Source organism: Alligator mississippiensis, chromosome 4, assembly GCF_030867095.1.
Source record: "Alligator mississippiensis isolate rAllMis1 chromosome 4, rAllMis1, whole genome shotgun sequence".
NCBI classification, from domain to species: Eukaryota; Metazoa; Chordata; order Crocodylia; family Alligatoridae; genus Alligator; species Alligator mississippiensis.
Genome location: NC_081827.1, coordinates 100,353,652 through 100,375,784, shown reverse-complemented (window position 1 = coordinate 100,375,784; position 22,133 = coordinate 100,353,652). Strand labels below are relative to the sequence as shown.

The 22,133-nt window shown below is 52.7% G+C and overlaps 1 protein-coding gene across 1 annotated transcript in view; it reads right to left on the bottom strand.

Moving 5' to 3' along the window:
* Positions 1–1,076: 1,076 nt before the first annotated feature.
* ELFN2 (extracellular leucine rich repeat and fibronectin type III domain containing 2) overlaps positions 1,077–22,133 on the bottom strand; it is a 69,138-nt gene continuing 48,081 nt past the window's right edge. The window contains exon 3 of the mRNA XM_006270240.4: positions 1,077–11,058. Coding sequence (XP_006270302.1) covers positions 8,123–10,528 — 2,406 coding nt within the window. The 5' untranslated portion in view covers positions 10,529–11,058 and the 3' untranslated portion in view covers positions 1,077–8,122. The remainder of the gene's footprint in view (positions 11,059–22,133) is intronic.

The following is a 22,133-nucleotide window of genomic DNA, read 5'->3' as shown; positions in this document are numbered from 1 at the left end:
AACAAAGTAGCCAAAGAAGTGCCCTTTGGAGGCAGCCAGGGAGTCTTCCTAACACACAGGGATCCTGGAGTGGTGCGCAGCAGGTGTAGCTGGGTCTATACTATCCCCAGCACCCCTTCCTCCCTCCTTGGTGAAGGTGTGCAAGGGAAAGAAGGGAGCAGATCTGTAGAAAAGAGCATATGACACTGTCAATGCAGTGACTGCCTGCAGGAAGTGTAACTGAGAGCATACCAAAAGCTGCTATAAATGATGCCAGGCACAACATCAAGCCTCCCCATGAGCTGTCCCAGGACTTGCGGAACTGAAAGTTGCTTAGAGCCACCTTCATACACACACACACAAGCTGAAAGGTGCTTACAGCCACCTTTACACATACACACATGCACCCAAAAGCTGAAAGTTGTTCAGAGCTACTTTTGCACACACACTCATACAAGCTGAAAGTTGCTTAGAGCTACTTTTGCACACACACACATACACTTACTTCCATAGGAGCACAGACGGTAAACTCAGCACATCTGAGGACTCAGTCCTTGGCCTCTGCTGATAAGATGGGAAGCAGAGACAACTTAAAAAACTGCCGTTAGATGTGTGTGATCAAAGCCGGATGCAGAAAAACAGAATGAAAAGCCTTGGGGAACGTATAGATCTTGGAGAAATTGAAAATGGAAACTGAGCAGAACAGGCCCTAAAGGTAAAACCAGAGAGAGGGAGATAGAGGGGAGGGGGGGGGGGGGGGGGGGAGAGGCAGGGACAAGGCGTGCAGGGAACCAGGGCAGAGGGTGGAATGGGTGTGGAGTGAGTGGAGAAAGAGAGTAGGGGTGGGGGTTAGCTAAATGCAAGGAAACACGGTTCTCCATAGGAGCTGCTGGGCACCCAGCACATCTGAGAATCCAGCCATTCATCTTGCTCTTCCCTCACCCTAGGCTCATGCCCTCCTCCCCACCATGGCCTACTATAGTTACTTTCCCCATTCCAGGATGGAAGCCCTTCCTTCCCCAAACCCATTTCACCCACTGAGCTCTTTCTGACAGGACAGAGAGTGAGACAAGGGACAGACAGACTCAGACACGGCCTTTCTCGTTTTGTTTCATTTGTTTTGTTTTTTGTCATTTTTTTGTTTTAAATAAGAAATTTATTGCAAATATAGAAATTGATCTTCTCCATACAGGAATCTCCAAGTTGAGGAAAAACGATTTCGTGCCATTCAGTTTAAAACAGGAAAAAATAAAATCTAAAATAAAAACAGAATCAAAATAAAATCTGTCCATACACAACCAAGGGTCACAGGGGTCTTACGGAAGGAGGGACACCGAGCGGCCGGTGAGGACCCAATCCGGGCAGTTGCCTCTGTGCCTGTGTTACATTCAAGGGATGAAGGAGACCCCTGGCTCTCAGCTATCTCGCTACTCCCTGGTGCTGTGCTTGTGGGCAGAGCTATTGGACCCAGCCGATGCTGAGCCCAAAGTCTCCCAGAAAGCTTCCTCTGCTCCCCTAGGCAGAGGAAGAGTAGGGGTCATCTCAGAGCAAGGCCTGACAATGGGAGGGAGACAAAGGCCTGATGAAGAGACGCTACAACAAGGCAGACAAATGGAGTGGGGCACATAGGAGTGCAGGGCAAAGGGAAAGTCATTCTCTCTAGAGAACGGAGCAGGAAACAGGGCCTGGGGAAGTGGTATAGAGGTTGCCCACTCCCCAAAGAGGACAGAGGGTTACATTAACCGGGCAGGGTGCAATTAATATCTATATTCATAGACCCTGTGTAGGATTAAGGGACCCATGGGGAAAGAAACAGGGGCAGGCCCTCCCAGTGTGGAGCAAAGGAGCCCAAGGGGAGAGGTGCAGAACTAGATCCTCAAAGTGTTGGGCGCTGGGGGGAAAGGTGCACAGACAGCCCCTCACAGTGTGTGGCAGAGCAGGCATAAGGAAGAGATACAGAGACAGCCCCTCCCAGTGTGGGGCAGGGGGAAAGGAACAGGCAGCCCCCCATACCCACACCCTAGTGTGGGGCAGAGGCAGCAGAGGGCAGAGATACAGACATCCCCTCACAGTGCACGGCAGAGGAGTTGGGCAGGAGGTACACACCGCCTAATGCCACAAGAGACTCAAATGTAGCATGCACACTGTTTTCCCCTCCGTAGGTAAAACTCCAGAAGCCACCTGCATTAGGGAAGAATGAGGGAGGGGAGGACAGAACAGGCTCCTCCAGCCCCACAGATGACCCCTAACTCTACCCCACAGCACACAACGTATCCCACAGACAAGACGGGTGAATAATATCCCAGCCACCACCACCACTGCTAGTTACTTATTTGCTGTGGTTCCTGGGATGCAATTACCCCTGTACCTAGAAGGGCCCCTAGAGATCTATGCAGGGCCTGGTGTGCTAGGCTCTGGGTGGACACTCCCACTGGTTACAGGCACACGCGGTGAATTCCCCAGGATGAGCCATTCAAGGTAGCTCCTTGTCTCAGGCTGAGGCAGTAGGGGCCACAATGGGCAGGTTCCAGCTGGGAGTCAGCTGCTCCATGAGGATCTTCCTCAGGGAGACTTTCACAGACAGTGACTTCCCGGGAGGGGAAGGACTGGAGGGCATGGTTTCCAGCCTTTGGTCCCTGCTGCATACACTTCTAACCATGGTTGGTCCTTCCAACAATGAGCACAGTTGATTGTTCTACTTGGCCCACTGCTCTAAGTACCATGCTGCTGCTGCTGCCTGGATGATGGGTGCCGCTGCCTGGATGATGGGGTTGTACCTGCAGAAATGGGTCATGGGCAACTGTGAGCCCCACCCAGCCTCCTTGCATTGGCTCCTGTCACCCTACCCTTCTCTACATCACCTCCCCACCTCTCAGACACCCTACCTGCTCCTCCCCATTAGATCACTTTTCTCCTCTTTCTTCATAAGGCCACCCTCTCCTCCTCTCTTCATTCTTTCCATCCCATCCCTCCTCTGACCACTTTCTCCTTCCTCTCTGTCCCCAACCTCTACATTTCTTCTCCTTTCCATTAATCCATCCTTGCCTTCCTGAGACCTCCACTCCTCACTTCCCCCACATCACCCTCATCGCTTGTTACTTCTCTGTTTCCCACTCTTCTGTCTCCTTCCACCCCCTCACACCTCTTTGTGACACCATCCTCTTTTCTCCTTCAGCTCTCCACCCCCACCCATGCTCTCCATTACCCCTTCCCCATGCAAGCTGCCTCCGAGAGTCTTCAGTGGGCCTGTGGGCCGATTAACATTGCAAACACACGGACATTGCCTCAGCCAGAATTTCTTGACATAAATTTTCATTTGTCATTCATGAATATTTCACACCTGCCTCAGGAGGAATTAGCCAACATAGGATGCAGCATAGCGGAGAACAAAGAAGGGGCAATACTGCAGCAAGTGCAGGGGCTGAACCTACGGTCTGCATCTCAAGGAATGGATATTCACTTATGACTCTTTTCGGTGCTCTGTACTCAGAGTCTGTTCCAGTTCAGGTGACTCCCCTCCTTCCAAGCAGTTGCCCCAGAGTCCACTGTAGGTGACACAGGGATTCATTTATGTGTCTTTAACTCCTCCCCAGAGAGTTGCCCCTAGATCCCATTCCAGGGGACACAAGAATTCATCTCTGATTCTCCTCCTCCTTTCTAGTTAAGTGAACTAGATTCCTGTCCTCTGCAATGAACCCAGGACTCATGCCAGCACAGTAACAAAGCAAGAATGCAGCCCTAAGCTGTAGGTTTTGAGTCTGCCCAAAGGCAATTGTTTGTCCTGAGGGGTTTCATAGCCTGACAGTGAGAGGTCTTGGAAAAACAGAGCTGGAGATCCAGGCTGATCTCCTTAGCACACTTCTCCAGCACAGAGGCATTAGTAATTCTGCCATGTGCTGCACCCTGGCCAGGTTACAGCCAACTACCTAAAGGGGATGGAAAGTGCTTGATCCAAAGCCTGTTAAGTCAGTGAGAGCTAGCTAATTGACTTCCGTGGACTCAGGATCAGGCCCTATGAAATTAAGTGTTCTCAAAGTGGTGGCCCTCTGCTAGCCCCAAACCAGGCTCTGTCCCTCCACTGAAAGGCCTCTCTTGTGGGTTCAGGGCAAGCTTATGGACGAGAAATTTGGAGCCCTCTCAGGGATACTTTGCTCACGCCTGTGGGCCACGTTGACATCATGGGGACCAAGGAGGTAGGGTTACAACTGCACAAGTGAGCGGGGAGTGGGTCCATAACACTGACATACCCATAGACCTGGACATACCCATACCCACCCAGCCCCAACAGCAGCATATCTGGGGGGCTGTGGGGGGGTGATTAAGAGCAGCAGGGGTGGGGAATGGTTCTCTTGGGGTACCCGGGTTGGGTTCTCTTTGGAGTCCGCTCCCTCTGAAGTTTGCAAGAATCTCGCATCAAATCACAACAGGGGTTGGGGGAAGAGGGAGCAGGGAGAGTCAGGGGAGGTGGGGGTTAAATCTCGACAAACTGGCACATACACAACAGGTGTTTGCTCAGAAAAATACAGTAAAATCATCATGCAAATATAACGGTAAATCTGCTCATTTCAGACACGAATCGTGTGTACTTGGTTCAGTGTTGTCGCTTCCATCCTCAAGCCCGTGGCAGGGAGGGAGGAGGAGGAAGGTGAGACAGGCCATTCCCCCTCCTGTTCCCCCATCTCTCCTCTACACCCTGTGGAACAGTCCATCTTATGCAAACTTTACCCAGGTGCTGGCCAAGGGTGACTGTGGGGATGCCGAGGCATGGGCTCCTCACTCCCCCTCCCAAAGGCATCTTGGGAGCTTCCTCTTCCAAGGGACCAGCAATGCCCCACCCCATCACTCCCCTTTCTTCTTCCTCTGCTTCCTTTTCCTCTCTGGGGAGTGGGGGGCAAAGCAAGGATGGACAAAGGGAGCTGAAGTCACTACAAAGAGAATCCCCCCTCCCCACAGCTTCAAACTACTGGCCACATGGCACAGTCTTTGGGACCTAGTGGGCACTGGCAGGAAGCTCCGGGGAAGGAGGAGCAGGGTTGGAGATATATATAGGACACCATTCCCTTTTAGCCCCTGCTTCCACCTGCGCTGCCCTCAGATGGTTGCCATGCTGGAAGCCAGCATGGGCCAGCTGCTTCCATGGCAGGCTCCCTGAAGTGTCCAGCTCCTCCTTCTCCCTCTTACATGTCAGCCTAGCCCTGCCTCTCAAGTTGCAATCTCTCTTGGTTGCTGGGCTCCCGCTGTTGTTTTGACCCCACATTAACATGCCCCCTTCCCCTGGCTGCACCAGCTAAAAGGGGTGGGCTCAGTCCTGTTCTAATGTTTGGGATCAATACCTGGCAGTATCACCCATGGAAACATGCTGACAAGCAGCAGGGCCCACCAGCACATTAGAGGAGCTAGCATAGGCAGTCCAAAGGACTGTACCTACCTCATCCCTTCCCCATGACCACCACAGAAATGACACCCCTGGGATACTTCCCCCAGGATCTCTATTGCAAACACATTCCTGGGCCCTCTTCCCCGCCCTGTGCCCAGGATCTCCATAGGAAATACACCTCTGGGATCTCTCCCCTAAGATCTCCATAGGAAATACAACCCTGGGGCCCTTTCCTCAGGGTCTCCACTGAGAACACACTCCTGGGGCCCTTTCCCCAGGATCTCCATAGGAAATACAACCCTGGGAGCCTTCCCCTAGGATTTTCCATTGGAAACACACTCCTGGGACCACCCCACCCAGGAACTGCATCAGGAACGCACCCCTCAGATTCACCACAGCAGCCCCTAGGTGCTGCCGAACAAAAGCCAGTTTTTCATGAAGCAGCTCAGGCAGCTAAGACCCCAGACATCTGAAAAACACCAAGACCATTCCCGAGCAGCTGCTGTGGGAAGCCCAGTGACTACTTTAGAGAGATATCCCATCAGGCCCTTGACCTTTCCCTTTATGTCTCCTGCCTTTCTCCCCACAGAGATGCACCAGCTGCCTCTGGACATCCCCAGAGCTCCAAGCAGCTCCTCAGAGACATCACCCCCCAGCCCCAGGGCAGTGGGAGAGGCACAGAGGTTGGTCATATAGCCACCTCTCCCTGACTATGCCTGGCAGTATGCAAAGGGACAGAGATCACTCCCTGTGTCACTGCCATCTGAAAGGATTGTCAAGGAAGGTCATGAAGTGCCACACTGAACAGCCCCCACATAGCGGGCTGGCACCCCTGCACGCAAACAAGTGGAGTGGGTGGTAGCCAAGATTGTGCTTTGTTAGTTTGTTCTGAGATGGGGAGGGGATGGGGACAGCAGGCTGCACTCTCATCTTCCCCCCCACAACACTAGGCAGGGAATGGAGCTCAGGTCCAATGCCCAGATAAAAGGGCGCTAGAGGCAGGTCTCTCAAGGGATCCTTCTCACTGGGGATAGCCAGGTCCCCTGTGACTTAGCAGGTGAGAAGGTGCTCCAGTTCTTCTGATGGCCGGCGCCAGGAACGGCCCTCCCCTCACCTGCACCACCTCTGTAATGGGGCCCAGGAGGGGCAGGGTGATGGCATCATTTCCTGAGCTGCACCCTCCTCTCCTTTGCACAGAGCTGTCCTCCTGCACTGTACCCTCTTGTCCCATGCTCAATCATGTTCCCCCTCCTTGTCCCATGCTCAATCATGTTCCCCCTACATGTCCCTGTACCCTGCCCCCACTACCAGCTTTTCACCTATCAGCTTTTCTCTAACTTTGGGGCCTGTCTCTTATCTAGGAGAGTTGCCTGTGCCTCATTGGAGTGGGACCCACTCCTTGGGGGTCTCTTCCAGCCCTGGACTTTCTCAATGGACAGACTGAGTACAGGGGCAATCAGGAACTGACACATGAGTGTCTGTTTACATCCATTCTTTCTGTACCCCTCAGGGAAGGGGGACCCTGCTCTGGGAGAGCTGGGTGAGAGGGTGACAGAGGCAGTAATGTAATTGAGGGCAGTCACCAGGGCAGCAGCTCCTGGAGGGCACAAAAGCAGCCACTGCTGCAGTAGTTTCCTGCTGTTGTGATTCCTCCACTAAGTATCCTCTGCCCACACCCCCAGGGGTCAAAGCCCTTCCTTGAGTGCAGGACAGTGGGGATGGAGGGGAAGTGGGGGCAGGGGAGGAGCAGAGCCTGGGAGTGGGAGGGAGATGTAAGCTGAGTGTATGCGTGGGGTGTGCAATGGGAAGGGGCACACTCCTGATCTCAAAGAGGTTGAGAATTCCTGTCTTCTCACCCATCTCTGCTGGCCCTGCCTTTAGCAATGCCAGAGGTCATGCTCCCGACCACGTACTGGAAGACTACTGGAATGTACTGCTGGGGCTGGCCTTGGGGACCCCCCCTGCAGGGCTCAAGAGCCAGTAACCGCTCTTCCTACAGGAATCAAAGGTAGGGGGAAAGGAGTTCCCTGGGCCATGTACCCCAAGGAAGATTAGAGGCTGATGCAGCCACCAGCCACAAAGCCTGACTCCAACCTAGGAAATCCTGACAGAGTGTGGGGGGACAGAGGACATGGGGAGAGATCCTCCTCTTACACTCTGGTTTCTGTACAAACCCCACAAGACTGGGGCAGGTCTTCACAACATCGCCCCTGTAAAAAAAACAATTTAGCTTCCAGTGACTTGGACTGCCATCCTGAGAGGGATGGGGACATCCCCAATTTCCTCTTGATGGGAATGCCTGGGGGATGGGGGTAGGAATCGCCATTACCCCTTTTGGGGAGCAGTCAGGATTCCCACCCTAAAACAAAACTATTCTGGAACAAAGGAGCAATAGGAACAGAAAAGTAATGGTTAGTGTTTTAGTCTACACCTAGTTAGCATCCTTCCCTGCTCTCCTCACTGCTTATCCCTCTTGCCCCTCCATGTCCTGGACTGCAGCTAACCCCAACGCATGGCGACATTACCACAGTGTCAAAGCAGGCAGCTCCTCCCAACCACCTACAGCAGTAACAATGGTCCCCGTAACACAGTAGAAACAATGCATTTCAGTTGGGGGTGGAGTTTGTTTGTTTTTTGTAAACTTTTAAGAAATGGTTTTCGGTTCATTTTTGTCGGGAGCATTTGTTGGTTCTTTGATTCACAGTCAAGTGGTTCTTTCTTGTGGTTGTTGGGGAGTCCTTTTTATTTTTCCTTGTAAAGACAGAGTCACAACTTCTGCTGAGCGGAGACGCCTTTCCAGTAATCCAGGATGTCGTGCAGATCCTCATCCTTGGCAAACTGGACTTTCTTCCGCAGGGCGTGGCCGGCCGCCATGTAAACTTCCTCCCGGTGGTGCTTCTTGTAAGGCCGGAAACGCTCCCAAATCTTGTGAGTGCTCTCTGATGAATACTCAGGGCTGGAGGAGTAGCCTGAGAAGTAGTGTCTGGGGGAGAGCTGAGAGTACGTGGAGTCCCGCTTGGAACGGGAGAGCGGCTTAAGGAAGGACACCCGCTGGCTCAGGGTGTCTGCACTCTCCTCATAGTAAAGGGCTGGGAAGGAGTGCCTATGTTCACTGCAGTGGTAAGAAGGTTTTACCTCCAAGTGGTGGATGGCACCTGGGGACACCAGGGGAAGACGATCCAGGGGGCTGTTGAGTGGGCTGCCTTTCTCAATGTATTTTGAGTCTGACTTGCTCAGCGGCGGGTGATCGGGCACATCCAGGCTGAAGACCTTGGCGCTCTTGATGGAGCCACTGGATGAGACACTGCAGGTTTTCCTGGCCACTGCAGCATCTGCACTCAGCTGGCGCTGCAGGGGGTGGTGGGAGCTCTCCTTGTAGGGCGGTGAGAGGAAGCTGGGCCGCTCCAGCCCGCCGGAGGAGCTGGTGGGGATGGACTGACACTCGAATGCCATGTCTGAATCAACGCCACCCCCTCCTCCCAGGAAGGAGGCTGTGTCCAGCTTGAGGGCATCAATGCAGTTGTTGATGATTTGGTTGACCTTGTCCACTTCCTTGGCAATGGTGGAGATCTCAGCTGCTGAACCCTGGCCATTGTCAAGTTCCCGCAGGTCATCATCTCGCTGAGTTCTCTCCAGCCCATCCCCACCACCTGTTCGCACCTCAATGTAGTTGCCTTTGGTAGTGACCTTTGGGGTTTCCATCCCAGCATCCATTGACTTGGATGGGGGCATCTTCTCTCCAATCATGGAAGGGATGGAGGACATCCGTGAGATGGGAATGACTGGTGGCTCACCCAGCTTCTGTGAAGGGTGGACAATGGAGCTGGTGTCAATGTCTGAGCCATAACGCATCTCCAGAATGGTCTTCTTCACATTGAGGGACTTCTGCTTCTCCTCCTGCATCCTCCGCTTCCTCAGGCAGTAGTAGACCACTCCCAGGACAATGACCATCCCAAAGAGGCAGCCCAGGATGGTCATGATGTAGTGAGTGGTGGTAGAGGTATTGGGAATGGGATCCTCCCTCCCCTTGCTCCTGGTAGTAAAGGACACACAGGTGTGGTTGTAGCGCTTGGAGTTGCGGATGGAGGCCACACAGAAAGTGTAGTCTGTGTGGGTCTTCAGATCTTTGAGGACGACATACTCCTTCTTGAATTTCAGGGTCCTGACATCAGCAACATAGCTGTTATTATATTGCGTCAGAACGTACAACTTGCTGTAGGGCGAGGGGATGGTCACCAACAAGGTGGCTGAGGTGATGGTCACATGGTGGACCTTGATGCTGGGATTGAAGGAGGAGTCAGTGGTAGAAGAAGCTGGGGGTTCCACTGACAGGAAGTCCCCATGGTTGAACCCTGAGGACTCATCCAGGTCTCTCTGGGAGTCAGGCGTATAGGGGGTGGGGTTGACTCTTGAGAGGGAGGGGATTGTGCCGCCCCGGCACATGGACTGGAATATGGTGATGGCATTGCGGTTGTGGTGGGGTCGAGGCACCAGGAGTGGGTAGCCAGCAAACTCCCGCGGGGTTTCGCATTGCAGTCGGTCATAGTTCTTTGTGACGTTGTTGAAGACCACCAGCCAGTTGAGAAAGCTGTAGAGGCTGCAGTCACAGTTGAAGGGATTGCCAGCCAGCTCACACACCATAAGGTTGCTCAGGCTGGTGAAGGTGTTCCCCTCCAGCCGGCTGAGCCGGTTAGAAGACAGGTCAATGCTGATCAGGCTGGGACACTCCGAGAAGGCAGTGGGAGTGACCAGCTCAATCAGGTTGTGCTGCACAAAGAGGAACTGAAGCCGGGCCATACCACGCAACATGCCCTCCGTCAGGTTGGTGAGCTTGTTGTAGCCCAGCTGCAGGACTTGAAGGTTGGACTGACCCATGAAGGCCCCGTCCTCAATGTAGGAGATCTCGTTCTTGGTCAGATTCAGGTCAGTCAGGTTCCCAAAGCGGTTGAGGGAGGAGTACAGCACCACCTTGAGCTTGTTCTCATTCAGACGCAGGTCATGCACCGTGCTGTTGATGTGCTGGGGGATTGTCTCGTAAGGGGGCTGGTTCTGGCTGCAGATGGCCAGCCACACATAACCCTTGTCCCCCTCGATCAGCCAGCAGTCACCATGCACCATGCCAGGGACAAACACACAGAGCAAAGCAGACGCCCACAATCCCAGGCACAGCATGGTTGGATGCAACGTCCACTACAGGCAAGAAGAAACCAAGATGCCAGAGAATAAAGTGAAGGGAGGAGAGGGCCTGAGTGCTTGGTGCTTAGCGATAGGAGGACACAGACACCCCAGTTCTATCTGGTGCTATCACCCACATTTTTGTTTCCCTCTGCACCAACACAAGGCGCAGAGTGCGGACAGCAAAATCCACTTCTTCCTGCCTCCCCCAATCTACCAGAAAAGGTCCAAATGGGGAAGGAAAAAGATGTTGTGCTGTCTTTTCAAATAAAACAAAATTTAGCCACCACCAACAAATCTTGATGGAAGGAATGGTTCCTCCACACCTTCCTCCCCCCAACACCGCAATGTGACTTGGAAGAACAAGGTAGAGCTGCCTCTCCTGCCGCTCACACCATCCATGCGCCTCGTCCTCTCCTGGGTCCCCTCTGAGATGCTTCAGAACTTCAGATCAAACACGTCGAAAAAAACAATACAGAGAGCGAGTGAGCCCACGAAAGAGCAAGAGATCCATCTGTCATTGGAATCTGGAAAAGGAACACACAAGAGACAAGACGAAGTCTCAATTAGGGGGTCTTTGAAATATGAGAAAAGACAGCTAGGTTCCCTAGCTTTGCAGGGACATGGAGAAGCAGAACAGTGTGTTGTGGGCTGGAAGGAAGGGGTGGAAAGGAGTGGAGAGGGAGGAGTGACATTGCCTGCTACATTGCTAAACCTTTGCAAAGGGAACCCTTGCAACTCAATCTTGTATCAGCCATAGCCAGGAGGGCACTTGGGCTCTGATATGTAACAGCATTATAAAAGGGGGGGGGGGGGGGGAGACCCTGGGAGACAGGTTGGGATGAAGTTGAGGGGGAGATTGGGAAAAAGTCAGGGGAAGGAGTGTAGTACAGTCAGCTGGAAACTCCAGAGCACAAATGAAACAAAAACCAAACAGAAAAATAATGGCAAAACCCAAGGCAACATGAACCTGAGGATTTTCAGCTGCCCGTGTAAAGGAAGGCAATTGTGCGGAGGCAGACACACACTGAGAACAAACAAAGGAGAGCCCCACCTCAATGCACTCAGGCTTTCTTTTTTTAAAAACTTGATGCAGAAAGATAAGTAATTCATTGGTTGTGTAACCACTCCTGCTCTGAAAATGATTCCCACCTCGCGGCGCATGCCAGGGCAGTGCAGATGCGATACCGTGGACTGGGGGAACCCAGCTCGGAGTGGGGCGGCTGGAGTTGGGAAGAGGCAGCCACAAGTGTCAGGTGCCCAGAGAAGAGCATAGGGATTGTGTTCACATGCTGAAGTGGGTAAGCAAAGTGTTGGTCAGGGTCCTCTGGCAAAACTTAGCTACCATGATAGGGCAGGCATGCACCTGAGTTTTCAGATGGAAGCACATGCTGTAAGACCAGGGAGCCTCCTGCCCCAGGCGGGGGAAAGAGTCCATCCAGCTTGCATGAGGTGACAATGAAAGTTCATCTGCCGCCTGGAGTGGCCAAGGCATCAAGACAAAGGGACGGCACTCCTACTGGCACCAAGGAGACATTTCCACCCTCCACATGCTTTTAGGCCCAGGGTCTCCACCGTATAACTGCTGCCTCCTGACCTACAGAGCAACACCCCCGAATGATGCCAGGGAACATTCTCCACCCAAAGCCCACTCTTCCTGGAGGCAGTTAACACACCCCACTCCTGAGAGGGAACCCCAGCTGGTGCCAAGGGGACATTTCCATTCTCTGCTCTCTGGCCCCTGGCTACCTATCTTCCAGTGAATCCTGAACCGCTACCTGGGGAGAAACCCCCTGCTGACACGTCCCCATTCCTACTGCCCCCTCCCACACCAGGCTGTCAGGGAAGCCTTGACTTTGGAAGAGTGTCCTCTGCTGATGCTAAGGAGCCAGTTCCATTCTCCAGCTGGAGAAGTGTGTGTTGGGGGCAGCTGTAAAACATTAAAGTAAAAGGCTACTCAGTTACTTCAGATTACGAATCCTGTCGCCCCCTCCTTTCATTTTTCAGAGATGCTCACTAAAGATATTGCTATACCTTTGCTGCTAAAGTCAAACCAATTTCTAATGCAGAGACCTGAAGGACATAAATAATAATGAAGAAAGAGAGAAGGGGCGGGGGAAGAAAAACCTTGAGGAACAAGGCTTACGTCTGTGGAGAAATCTGAGCTGATTTGGGTTTGTGGAATTACTAAAGCAGTTGGATTAAGGGATCAGAGATGGTGTTGGAGAGACACACTTAAATATTCAATAATCTAATCCCAAAAGGAAAGCCAAGATGGTGAATGGCAAGGTTGAGCAGAGAGGAGCACTGGATCCAGCTAAGAGGGGAGATGACCCTTTGCCCGTGACCTACTGGCTGAGGCCACCAGACTTGTTTCACCTGTTCCCATCATGTGATGGTCTGGGGCTGCTGGCTGAGGCATGGGTTTGTGCTGGCTGGGGACGGTGCTGATTCAGAAGGCAGCAGTTTCCAAGGTCTATTGCTTCACTTCTTAATCTAATGATAAATAACATCCTGACTCTGCATGCTCCCCTCTATTCAGAGAAGGCGGCTCTGCTGGCCCTTGATGTGTCACAGATGATTTGTGCCTGTCCTTTCCCAGATCTCCTATTGGAGCTGGCCCTCTCAGCCCCTTCCTCAGGGTATCTCCCTATAAGGGCATGGCCGTGCCACTTCTGCCTTCCTCCACCCCTTCTCACCAGGCCATTTCTCTCCCTTCACATGTTTTTCCAACCATCCCTGATGTACCCTTGGTCCTTGGCCCTGCCTCTTCCAGCCAACCAGCTTTGTGAGCATCAGGGAACTGCAGCAGCAAACACCTCACTTAACGTAGCACTAGCAGAGCAATGCATCCTTCCCTCTTACCCGCAGACCCTTCGTGGGATCCCTATACCCTTGGCATGGAGGCTAGATGCAGCCCCGGGGAGAAGTGGAAACATTCACACTGGATTTCTCTAGCAGGAGCCCCTATGTTTTGTTACCGTTTGGTTTGGCAGCTCCCCCTTGCCCAGGCACCCCCTGTGCCATCCCCTCCTCAACCTCATGATAAACTCTCCCCTGACCCCACAGAGTCCTGGTGCATGGCTCCTGGCTTTGTCCTACTGAATTCCTTGCTGTCAACCACAGCAGAGCAAACTCTGAACACCGGGCTGGAGTCATCAGGCCCTGCTCTAGGGTAGGAGGCAGTGCCAAGGACAACCCAGAGTTCCCCACTCGCAGGTCCAGCTGTGCCATCGTGGCACCAGCTGGGCGGCACCTGCCCATGCAGGCAGTTCCCTTAGGTCAGCACCTGGAGGGACTGATCAGCAGCAGGACTGGCCAATCGGGCCTGAAGGGAGCTGGGCTACTGGTGTGGGGAAGGGACCATGAGATGGAGCTGCCTATAATGGGGGTGGGGGCAGGGAAGACTAGCCAGTGTGTGTGATCCCGGTGTCCTCCCCTCAGTCACATGGAGTCCCTGTGCAGCCCCACAATGCATGAGTGGGGACAGCAAGCTAAGGATTGTGGGGTAGGGAGGGAAGCACAAGCAGGGAGGGAGCTGTCTTCCCCACCCCGCACCTCCAGTCTGTGCTTTGGCTCATTCACAGACCGAGGTTTCCAGGCCAGCAAAACAGCCAGTCAGCACATTCCCAGAGCAAGAATCACCACAGCCCCCTCTGTATCCCTGGGGTGACTGTCCCAGGAGCAAAGCTTTCCCTGCATTGTGGAGGAGAGCCTCCCAAGATCCTTTTCCTGCCTCCCAGCTGAGGCACCAGCCCTCACAAAGGTGTGGGATGGGGGGAGAGCGGGGGGACCTGTATCATCCCCTCCCCCAGCTGCCGCAACCGAACCTGAGGATAAATCAGCCAGGAGATGAGTCCAACAAGGCGAGGAAACAACACAGTGTCCTCGCTGTTGGCCGGGAAGGTGCTGACACCACACTTGGCCACGCTCCTTTCCTTCACTCCTCAGAAGACACAGCAAGGCAAGGCTGGAGAAGCAGGATGGGAGGTGTGGGGGGAAAATGAGCACAGCCTCTCCTGCCTGGGGTAGAGAAAGAGGAAAGGCAGGGGAAATACAGGTAAGAAGGGTGGGGGGCCTCTGGGAGTTTAATTTGGAGGGAACAGAGAATGAGGGGACCCCCCTCCAGAGCAGGGATTTGAGGCAGGGGGTTGGTTCCCTCCCAGGAGTCTGTTATCTCACTGCAGGCATCAAGGATGAGAGGGCAAAGGTGTCTGGCTTTACACCACTTGTGTATTCTCCATGTTCTGGGCCTGGTTTTAAGTCTCCATGGCCTTTAACTCAACCAAGAGCAGCCTCAGGGCTGCTATAAATTACACTTAGCTTTCAGCTGTCTCCGTGGGCATGTAACAGCAACAAAGAACCAGAGGGCAGGTGGTAGCGCTCTGCCATGTCCTGGCCTGCCCCCTACAGTGGGCTGTGAGAGGATGCCAGAGCCATTTCCCCTATTGTATGCTCTTCAGGGAATGCCCCTGAGCACGAGGTGTGAAAGACAGCCCTGAAAGGGCTGGAAGGGAGCAGAGGGCCAGTGAATCAAATCTGTCTCAGGGATCAAGTCACCAGTGTGACAGTCTCAGGAGGCATCAGGGAGCAGGGTTCAATGCATCAAGGTGCTTCAAGGTGTAAAGCAAAGGCTTGGTGAGTTGGTAGGTGAACAAGTTGCTACCAAGCATCACAGGAGCTCGGGCCTGTGTTGCTGGCATCCTGTTCTCCATCCTCCCCCCTCCCCAGCCCCATAAGCCTAGTGCTTTAGAAAGCAGCCACTTAATCTCTCAGCACCTAAATGGCGCTAAGAGCCTCCCCATTAGAAATTTATAATTTAAAAACCTGAAGGACATTCCTTGCTCCTATGGGGAAACTCAGAGACGAGGCCAAGTCTCCTTCTCTCCCTTCCTCCCTGCCAGCTCTGTCCAGATGACTGCTTGGTGCTAGACACTTGCCTGCCCTGGGCTGGCCACTGGGCACAAACGCAACAGTTTCTGTACACAAAAGGCCAGCATGGCTTCCAGCTTATGCCACTTCTCTGCTCTCCCCAGGCCTGGGGTGACACTTCCATCCCCCAACAGTTGTGTGTGCCACCAGGATTTGTTCAGCCTCTTCCCATGCTTGTGATTTGAGTTCCAGGTACTGTAAGTCAGCACTATACCCGTGTGCAGGCAAAAAACAATGCTGCCTCCAGAATCCCTTGCCCATGACCCACTGGTTGAGGCCACCACACTTGTTTCACCTGTTCCTGTAGTGACACCTTCACAGTCAGCACTCCTGCCCTGTTCCCTACAGTGACACCCCCACAGTTAGTGTGACCACCTCACTCCCTACAGTGGCTCCCCTGCAGCTACTGCTCCCTCCCCTTTCCTCTGGCAACACCCCCACAGTCAACACACACTGCTGTGCTGGCATATACACAGCTGACTGAAATCACTGCTGGCCTCTTCCCCAGGGTACCACAGAGTGCCAGAGAGCTGCTGCTGTCTAACCCCCAGCTCACCCAGACAGGGCACTGCTATGAGGACATCCACAGTGCAGGGCGCCCAGCTGGTACCAGCTGGGTGACTGAGCTGGGGGAGTTCCTTTGAGGGCACAGTTGCAATGAAGCTGAGTTGTCCCAATGGCATGGGGTAAAGCTGGCACTGCAAGTAAGCTGGAACCTGTGGCTGTGCACTCAGGGGGGCATCGTTTTGTGGGAGAAAAAAACAGAATGGGCCCTGCCAGAAGGAAGCCCCTTGACCTTCAGTCCAGTCAATGTGGCAGGGCTATGCAGCAGCTCAAATTGTAGAGGTCTTGAAAGGGCAAAGGGAAGATATCCTTGTTTGGATGCTCATGCTATAGCAGTCTTGTCACTGGTGTTGAAAGCAATGCTGGATAAGGAATTTCACAATGTAGGAGTCCAAGTTGATGCTAAAGTGGAGCTCTTGAGGGGCAGCCTCCTAGTGTTGTGGTCTCAGATGCCATAAGCAGGGCACTGGTACCAGGAAAGCCCCACAACTTAAGTATCAGCTGGCATTTATGTGAGCAACCTTGCAGCACCAGAATTCTAGCTAGCATTGATGCGGCATTGCTGTAAGAAAGCTCACCGTGCCTGAATTCCAGGTGGCAATGACAAGGCACCACTGTGAAGAAGTTCATGGTGGCTGAATGCACTCACACAGCCCTGCCCTGCGAAAGTTCACAGCATCCAAGTCTTGGCTAACCCTGAGAGGGCACTGCTGCATGGAAACCCAGTGCCTGAATTAGTTGGAAGTATAGAGATGGGCACTGCTGCAAGAAAGCTATGACACAAGGGCTTCCCAGTGCTTATATAGAAAAGGCCTGAGCTCAGGGGTCAAACTCAGCCTCGCTCTTATCCACATGCATCCCCTTGGCTTGAAGTAAGACCTCCTTGGATGGTAATCACAGGAAGACCAGCCAAATCACACCTTATCAGGCAAAAGATAACTCTATGTGAAGGTGAAGCACAACGCAAATAAGCCCCCTGCCACAGCAGCGTCCTCTAATTTGTTGGCTGGGATGAAAGAGAGCAGGGATGCTCCAGAGAGATAACCATAGCGGCTCAGGAGCACAACGCTGAGTGCGGAGCTTTAGAAGGGTGAATCAAGTGATCGGCGCAGAAAGAAAGGTCTTTCATGTGCCAGCCGTTCTGCCGGCAGGCCTGCGAGAGCCACCTTTGTTTCGCACAGTGAAACAGTGACTTTTAATATTAATATCATTATGAAAGATTAAGGGGGATTTGCATTGACGGGGCTCCACCCGGAGCGCCCGCGGCAGCTGCCAGCAGGGAGGGGGAAGGCAGGCATGAGGAGAGGAGGGATCGGGAGACAGGAGATTACAGGTTCCATAAAAACAGTTATCAGCAATAAAGCTGTGTGCATCACTCTCCCTCCAAACGGGAGGGAGCGCTTGGCATGCAGCTCTCTCCTCTGTGCCATCCCGCCAGCTCAGGCAGCAGGAGGCAGCATAGCTGGCTTTAAGGGAGTTGCCAGAGGGAAAAGCGGGGAGTTGGGGGGAGGGGAAGAAAGGCTGTGGGGATGTTGCTAGAGGGAAGGGGAGGGAATACTAGCTGTGGGGGTGTCACTGTAGGGAGCGTGGCAGGAGCACTGACTGTGAAGGCATCACTGCAGGGAACAGGGTGGGAGTGTTGGCTGTGGGGGGTGTTGCTGGAGGAAAGGGAGGGAGCACTAGCTGCAAGGGAACCGCTGTAGGGAGTTGAGGGTAGGGAAGGGGGTGGGAGTGTTGACTGTGGGGGTGTTGCTGGAGAAAAGGAGAGGGAGCACTAGCTGTAGGGGAGCCACTGTAGGGAGTGAGGTGGGCACGCTAACTGTGGAGTTGTTGCTGTAGGGAATGGGGTAGAAGCGCTGGCTGTGAAGGTGTCACTATAAGGAAGGGGGTGGGAGTGCTGGCTGGAGGGTGTACCTGTATAGGGAACCGGGTGGGAGTGCTCGCTGTGGGGGGAGGAAGAGCCTGTGAAGTGTGCACAGCTGGAGTCCTGTGGCTGTTGCTGGGTAAGCTGAAGCACAGCGTGGTCAGGCCCCTGCCTGTCAGGGCCAAAGCTGGGTGTTCCCTGCTTCACCCATTTACCAGCAGCAGCTATCCCTGCTCTCCTGTTTCAGTCTTTGTAAGGCTGTCATCTTTTCATATACTGACCCTTCCTGAGCTGGCCAGAAGGACCAGGAAACAGCATATACCCAAGACACATGGGACGGCACTTTGAGAAAACCCAAGATCCTTTCAGGTTGGTGGATTACGTACCAGGAAATTAAGCATGCCCCAAATACTGCCAATGCCAGTGTGATGCTGACTTGGCCCAGAATGCAGACTCAGCAGTTCCTTCATTACAGCACTCTGACCTGCCATGAGGGAGAGGCTAAGGCAGCAAACATGCTCTAAGCAAGGTCCCAACCCTAAGCTGGTCAGGGTAGACCCTCTAGTACAGAGGCGGGCAATTATTTTGGGTGAAGATCCACATACTAAGTTTTGGCAAGACATCGAGGGCCACATGACAGCCAGCCAGGGGCAGATAAATATTAATTTTCTAAATTTTTTAGGGGCCCCGTGGGCCAGATAGAATGGGCTGGCAGGCCACATTTGGCCCGCGGGCCACATTTTGCCCACCTCTACTCTAGTAGCACAGCGCCAACTAGTGCCACGCCGGGTATAGCCCCTACCAGCACAGTGCCGCCCATGTGCCATGCTGGGCACAGGCCCAGCAGCACAGATATCATCCCTTCATTCCTCATTCTATTCAGTCAGTGGCAGCAAAGCCATTGCTAGATACCCCCACTTGTGTTTGTATGCCCTTTGTTGCTCTCATGGAGAGGAAAACCCCCAAAAGACTTACTCCCAATTAAAAGGAACAGCTGCACCATCACCAGTCTCACCTGCTACTCCTTCCAGAGCAGCACGTCAACTCCAGAACCCATTCATCACTCCCACTAACTACAGGGTTGGCTGCTATGGGGAGATATGATCCCCCAAAAGTTTGTACTACCTAGTACATGTCCCTCCCTCCCACCTCAGCTGTGAGACTCCTCACTCAAATGGCCTCCCCTACTTCCTTTTGTAACCCAACTGACTAGGATGGAAAACATGATTTCCCATCCTAAAGCACAGACCAAAAGAACCATTAGGTGCAAGATAGGAGGTGATAGTGCCACTCTACTTGGCACTGGTCAGGCCTCATTTCCTAGAGTACTGTGTGCAGTTCTGGGCTCCACATTCTTAAAAGGACATGGAGAAGTTAGAGAGGCATCAGGGGCAGGCAACAAAGATGATCAAGGGCTTGGAAGGCGAGTCATATGAGAAGAGCCTGAAAGAGCTAGGCATGTTCAGCTTGCAGAAAAGGCGTTTAAGAGGGGACATGATATCAGTCTTCAAATAGTTGCAGGGCTGCCATAAAGAAGAAAGAAAGCACCTTTTCCCTCTTGCTACAGAGAGGAGGACATGGACCAGTGGCTGGAAGCTGCAGCAAAGTTGAAGGAAAAACTTCTTCATTGTTAGAACAATGAGACAGTGGAACAGACTGCCTAGATAAGTTGTGTTCAGGAAGAGGCTGGACAGCCAGTGGCCAGAGATGACTAGGCATAGGTATGCCTATGTTCTACTCTGGGTATTTCCCATGCTTCTGGGTTTTGTTGGTTATCCCCACCCCCTCTTTTCTGTTACATGTGCCAAGTTGTTTTTAAGTCTTCCCACAGGCATTGGGTGATGGCTGCATCCCTGTGACTGGGCTGTGCCAGTGCTCTTGCTGGGACCAAAGCCAGAGGTTCCTGGTTAAAGGGTCTTGCCCCTCTGCTCATGGTCAGGCTGATAACCATATTTGGGGTCAGGAAGGAATTTTAACCTATGGTCAGACTGGTACAGACTGTGGGTTTTTTTGCTTTCCTCTGTAGCAGGGAGTGTGGCCCTCTACCCGGGACCTCTTAAGCATATATTGACGACATTTTGTAGAAGCAGGACATTAGCTGCCATGGTTTTCCTGCTTTACCTGTGGCAGGTTAGGGTGTTAGGTCTATGTTGTGTCAGGGTTGATAGCAGTCTTATGTAGAGTTTAGATTATGATTCATATGGGATGGTTTGGAGAGGGATGATCCTGCCTCAGGCAGGGGGCTGAACTAGATGACCTCTGGAGGTCCCTTCCAGCCCTAATTCTCTATGACTCTATGATGTCTTGAGCTGACAGCTGGCTCAAATCAACATCAAGGAATCCCCTGATGATCCCAAGATTGCTGGGCTCAATTTACAGGGAACAGCCACCATTTCTTTTAACCTAGGCCAGGGCTGTCCAACTGGTAACCCATAGGCCACAAGATATACAGCCAGCCCTTAGGCTCTCACCACTCTCACTGCTCCCCCCATCTCTCCAGCTACAATAGGAGCTGTAGTGTCAAGGTCTCCCCACATTCACTCCTCTAGCTGCTGCCTCCTGAATTTGCCCCATGTGGTGGGGCAGTGCAGGGAGCTGAGGGTGAGTTCAGGGTTGTGCCAGGGGACAGGACTGGGGGTGTGTGTGTGCGCAGTGGGGGAGGAGAGAGGTTGTACTGTGTGCTGGGGAGAATCTGTGCCTGGTGAGGCGCACACAGCATGCAGCCCCCACTGGTACAGCTCCCAGACTATGTGGCCCCTAGGGGTGTAGAAGTTGGACAGCCCTGACTTAGGCTACTCCTGAAGGAAAGGCTGTAATCTCTCTTCCCCTTCCATCCTCAACACCTGGGCAGCAGCAGCAAGGCGCAACTTCAGAGGAGTCCCCTACCCACCCACACTGAGTGAGCTCACACCTGACATGCGTTTTGACACAGCACTGCCTCCCTCTCTCCCCACCACAACCTCGCCTTGCTTTAGAGCCTGCGTTTTTTTTCTTCCATTGCCAAAACACAATGACTGTTATAATTAACAGATTATCTCAGCGCGACAGCTGCAGTCCTTTGAAAATTAGGTTGAATAACAGGATCCTGGCGTATGGTAATTTCTTTTCATCTCTCTCTCTCTCTCTCTCTCTCTTTGCCTCGTTATTTTTTTTTCTTCCTTCTCTCACCCTTTTTTCTCATTACTCTTATTTCTTTGGGGTTAGACAGGCTTCGTGGCCACTTTGCCTTTGTCAGCTTTTTTCATTCTTCCTTTTTTCTTTTACTATCTTCCTTCCACAGGAGACGTTCGTTATGCACAGGAATGTAAACATGGCTGAAACACATGCACCAGCGGTGGCCTGGTCCCACGGTGATGGGCACACAAGAAAGCCTGCATACTTGGGAAAAGCATCTTATGGAATTGCCCTTGCTCAGTATATAGATCTGGAAAGAATGACTTGAGCAGCTGAATCCTGCTGTCACCAAGAGATGTGAAAGTGTTTGCTTCACTGATTGACCTGTGCTTACCCCATTCCAGTTGCACCTCCCACCCACTGACTCAGCAGTTGCCCCTGACTCACACTACCCCTTGCTGAATGGGTACTAGCACCAACACATTCTATACCTTCCTCTCACTCGCTCAGTAGCTCTGCCACTTAACACCCACCTCAACCATTATCCACCTACATCTATCTTTCTATCAACTAAATCAACTGGAGCTGGCCAAAAAGCACAGCTTCCACTTTGCAGGAAATTTCATTTATTTTGTTTGAAATTTAGGTTCATCCCGACTTGGATTGAAACCAAAAGTTGGTTAAATTGCCCTTGAGCTAGAAGCTTACCAACCCTGTAGCTGCTCGCTGAAACTGACACTGTAGTGTTGATCTTAGCAGGCAGGATCCTTACTTGGGGAAATCTGCTGTGGGGTAGTGAATCTACAGGTCTGAGTTCTGGGGCAGTCTCACCAAAATCCAGGAAGGGTTCTACCAGGACCTGCCCTGGGTTCAGGACCAGCTCACTGAAATGGAGGTGATTTGAACAAAATGTTTTAAGATTAAAAAAATCAGGAGGTTCAATGGAAAATGTCTGACCAGCCCTAAGATCCCCTCACTCTATACCTGATCCCCTCTATACCCACACAAAATCCCTCACTATGCTGCTCCTTAATTTATGGCAGCAACTTCAAACATATGGCCTTCCGGGCTGCCAGAAAAGCCATGAATTCAAGGGTGGGGTGAGTGTGGATAGGGTCTGCTGAATTC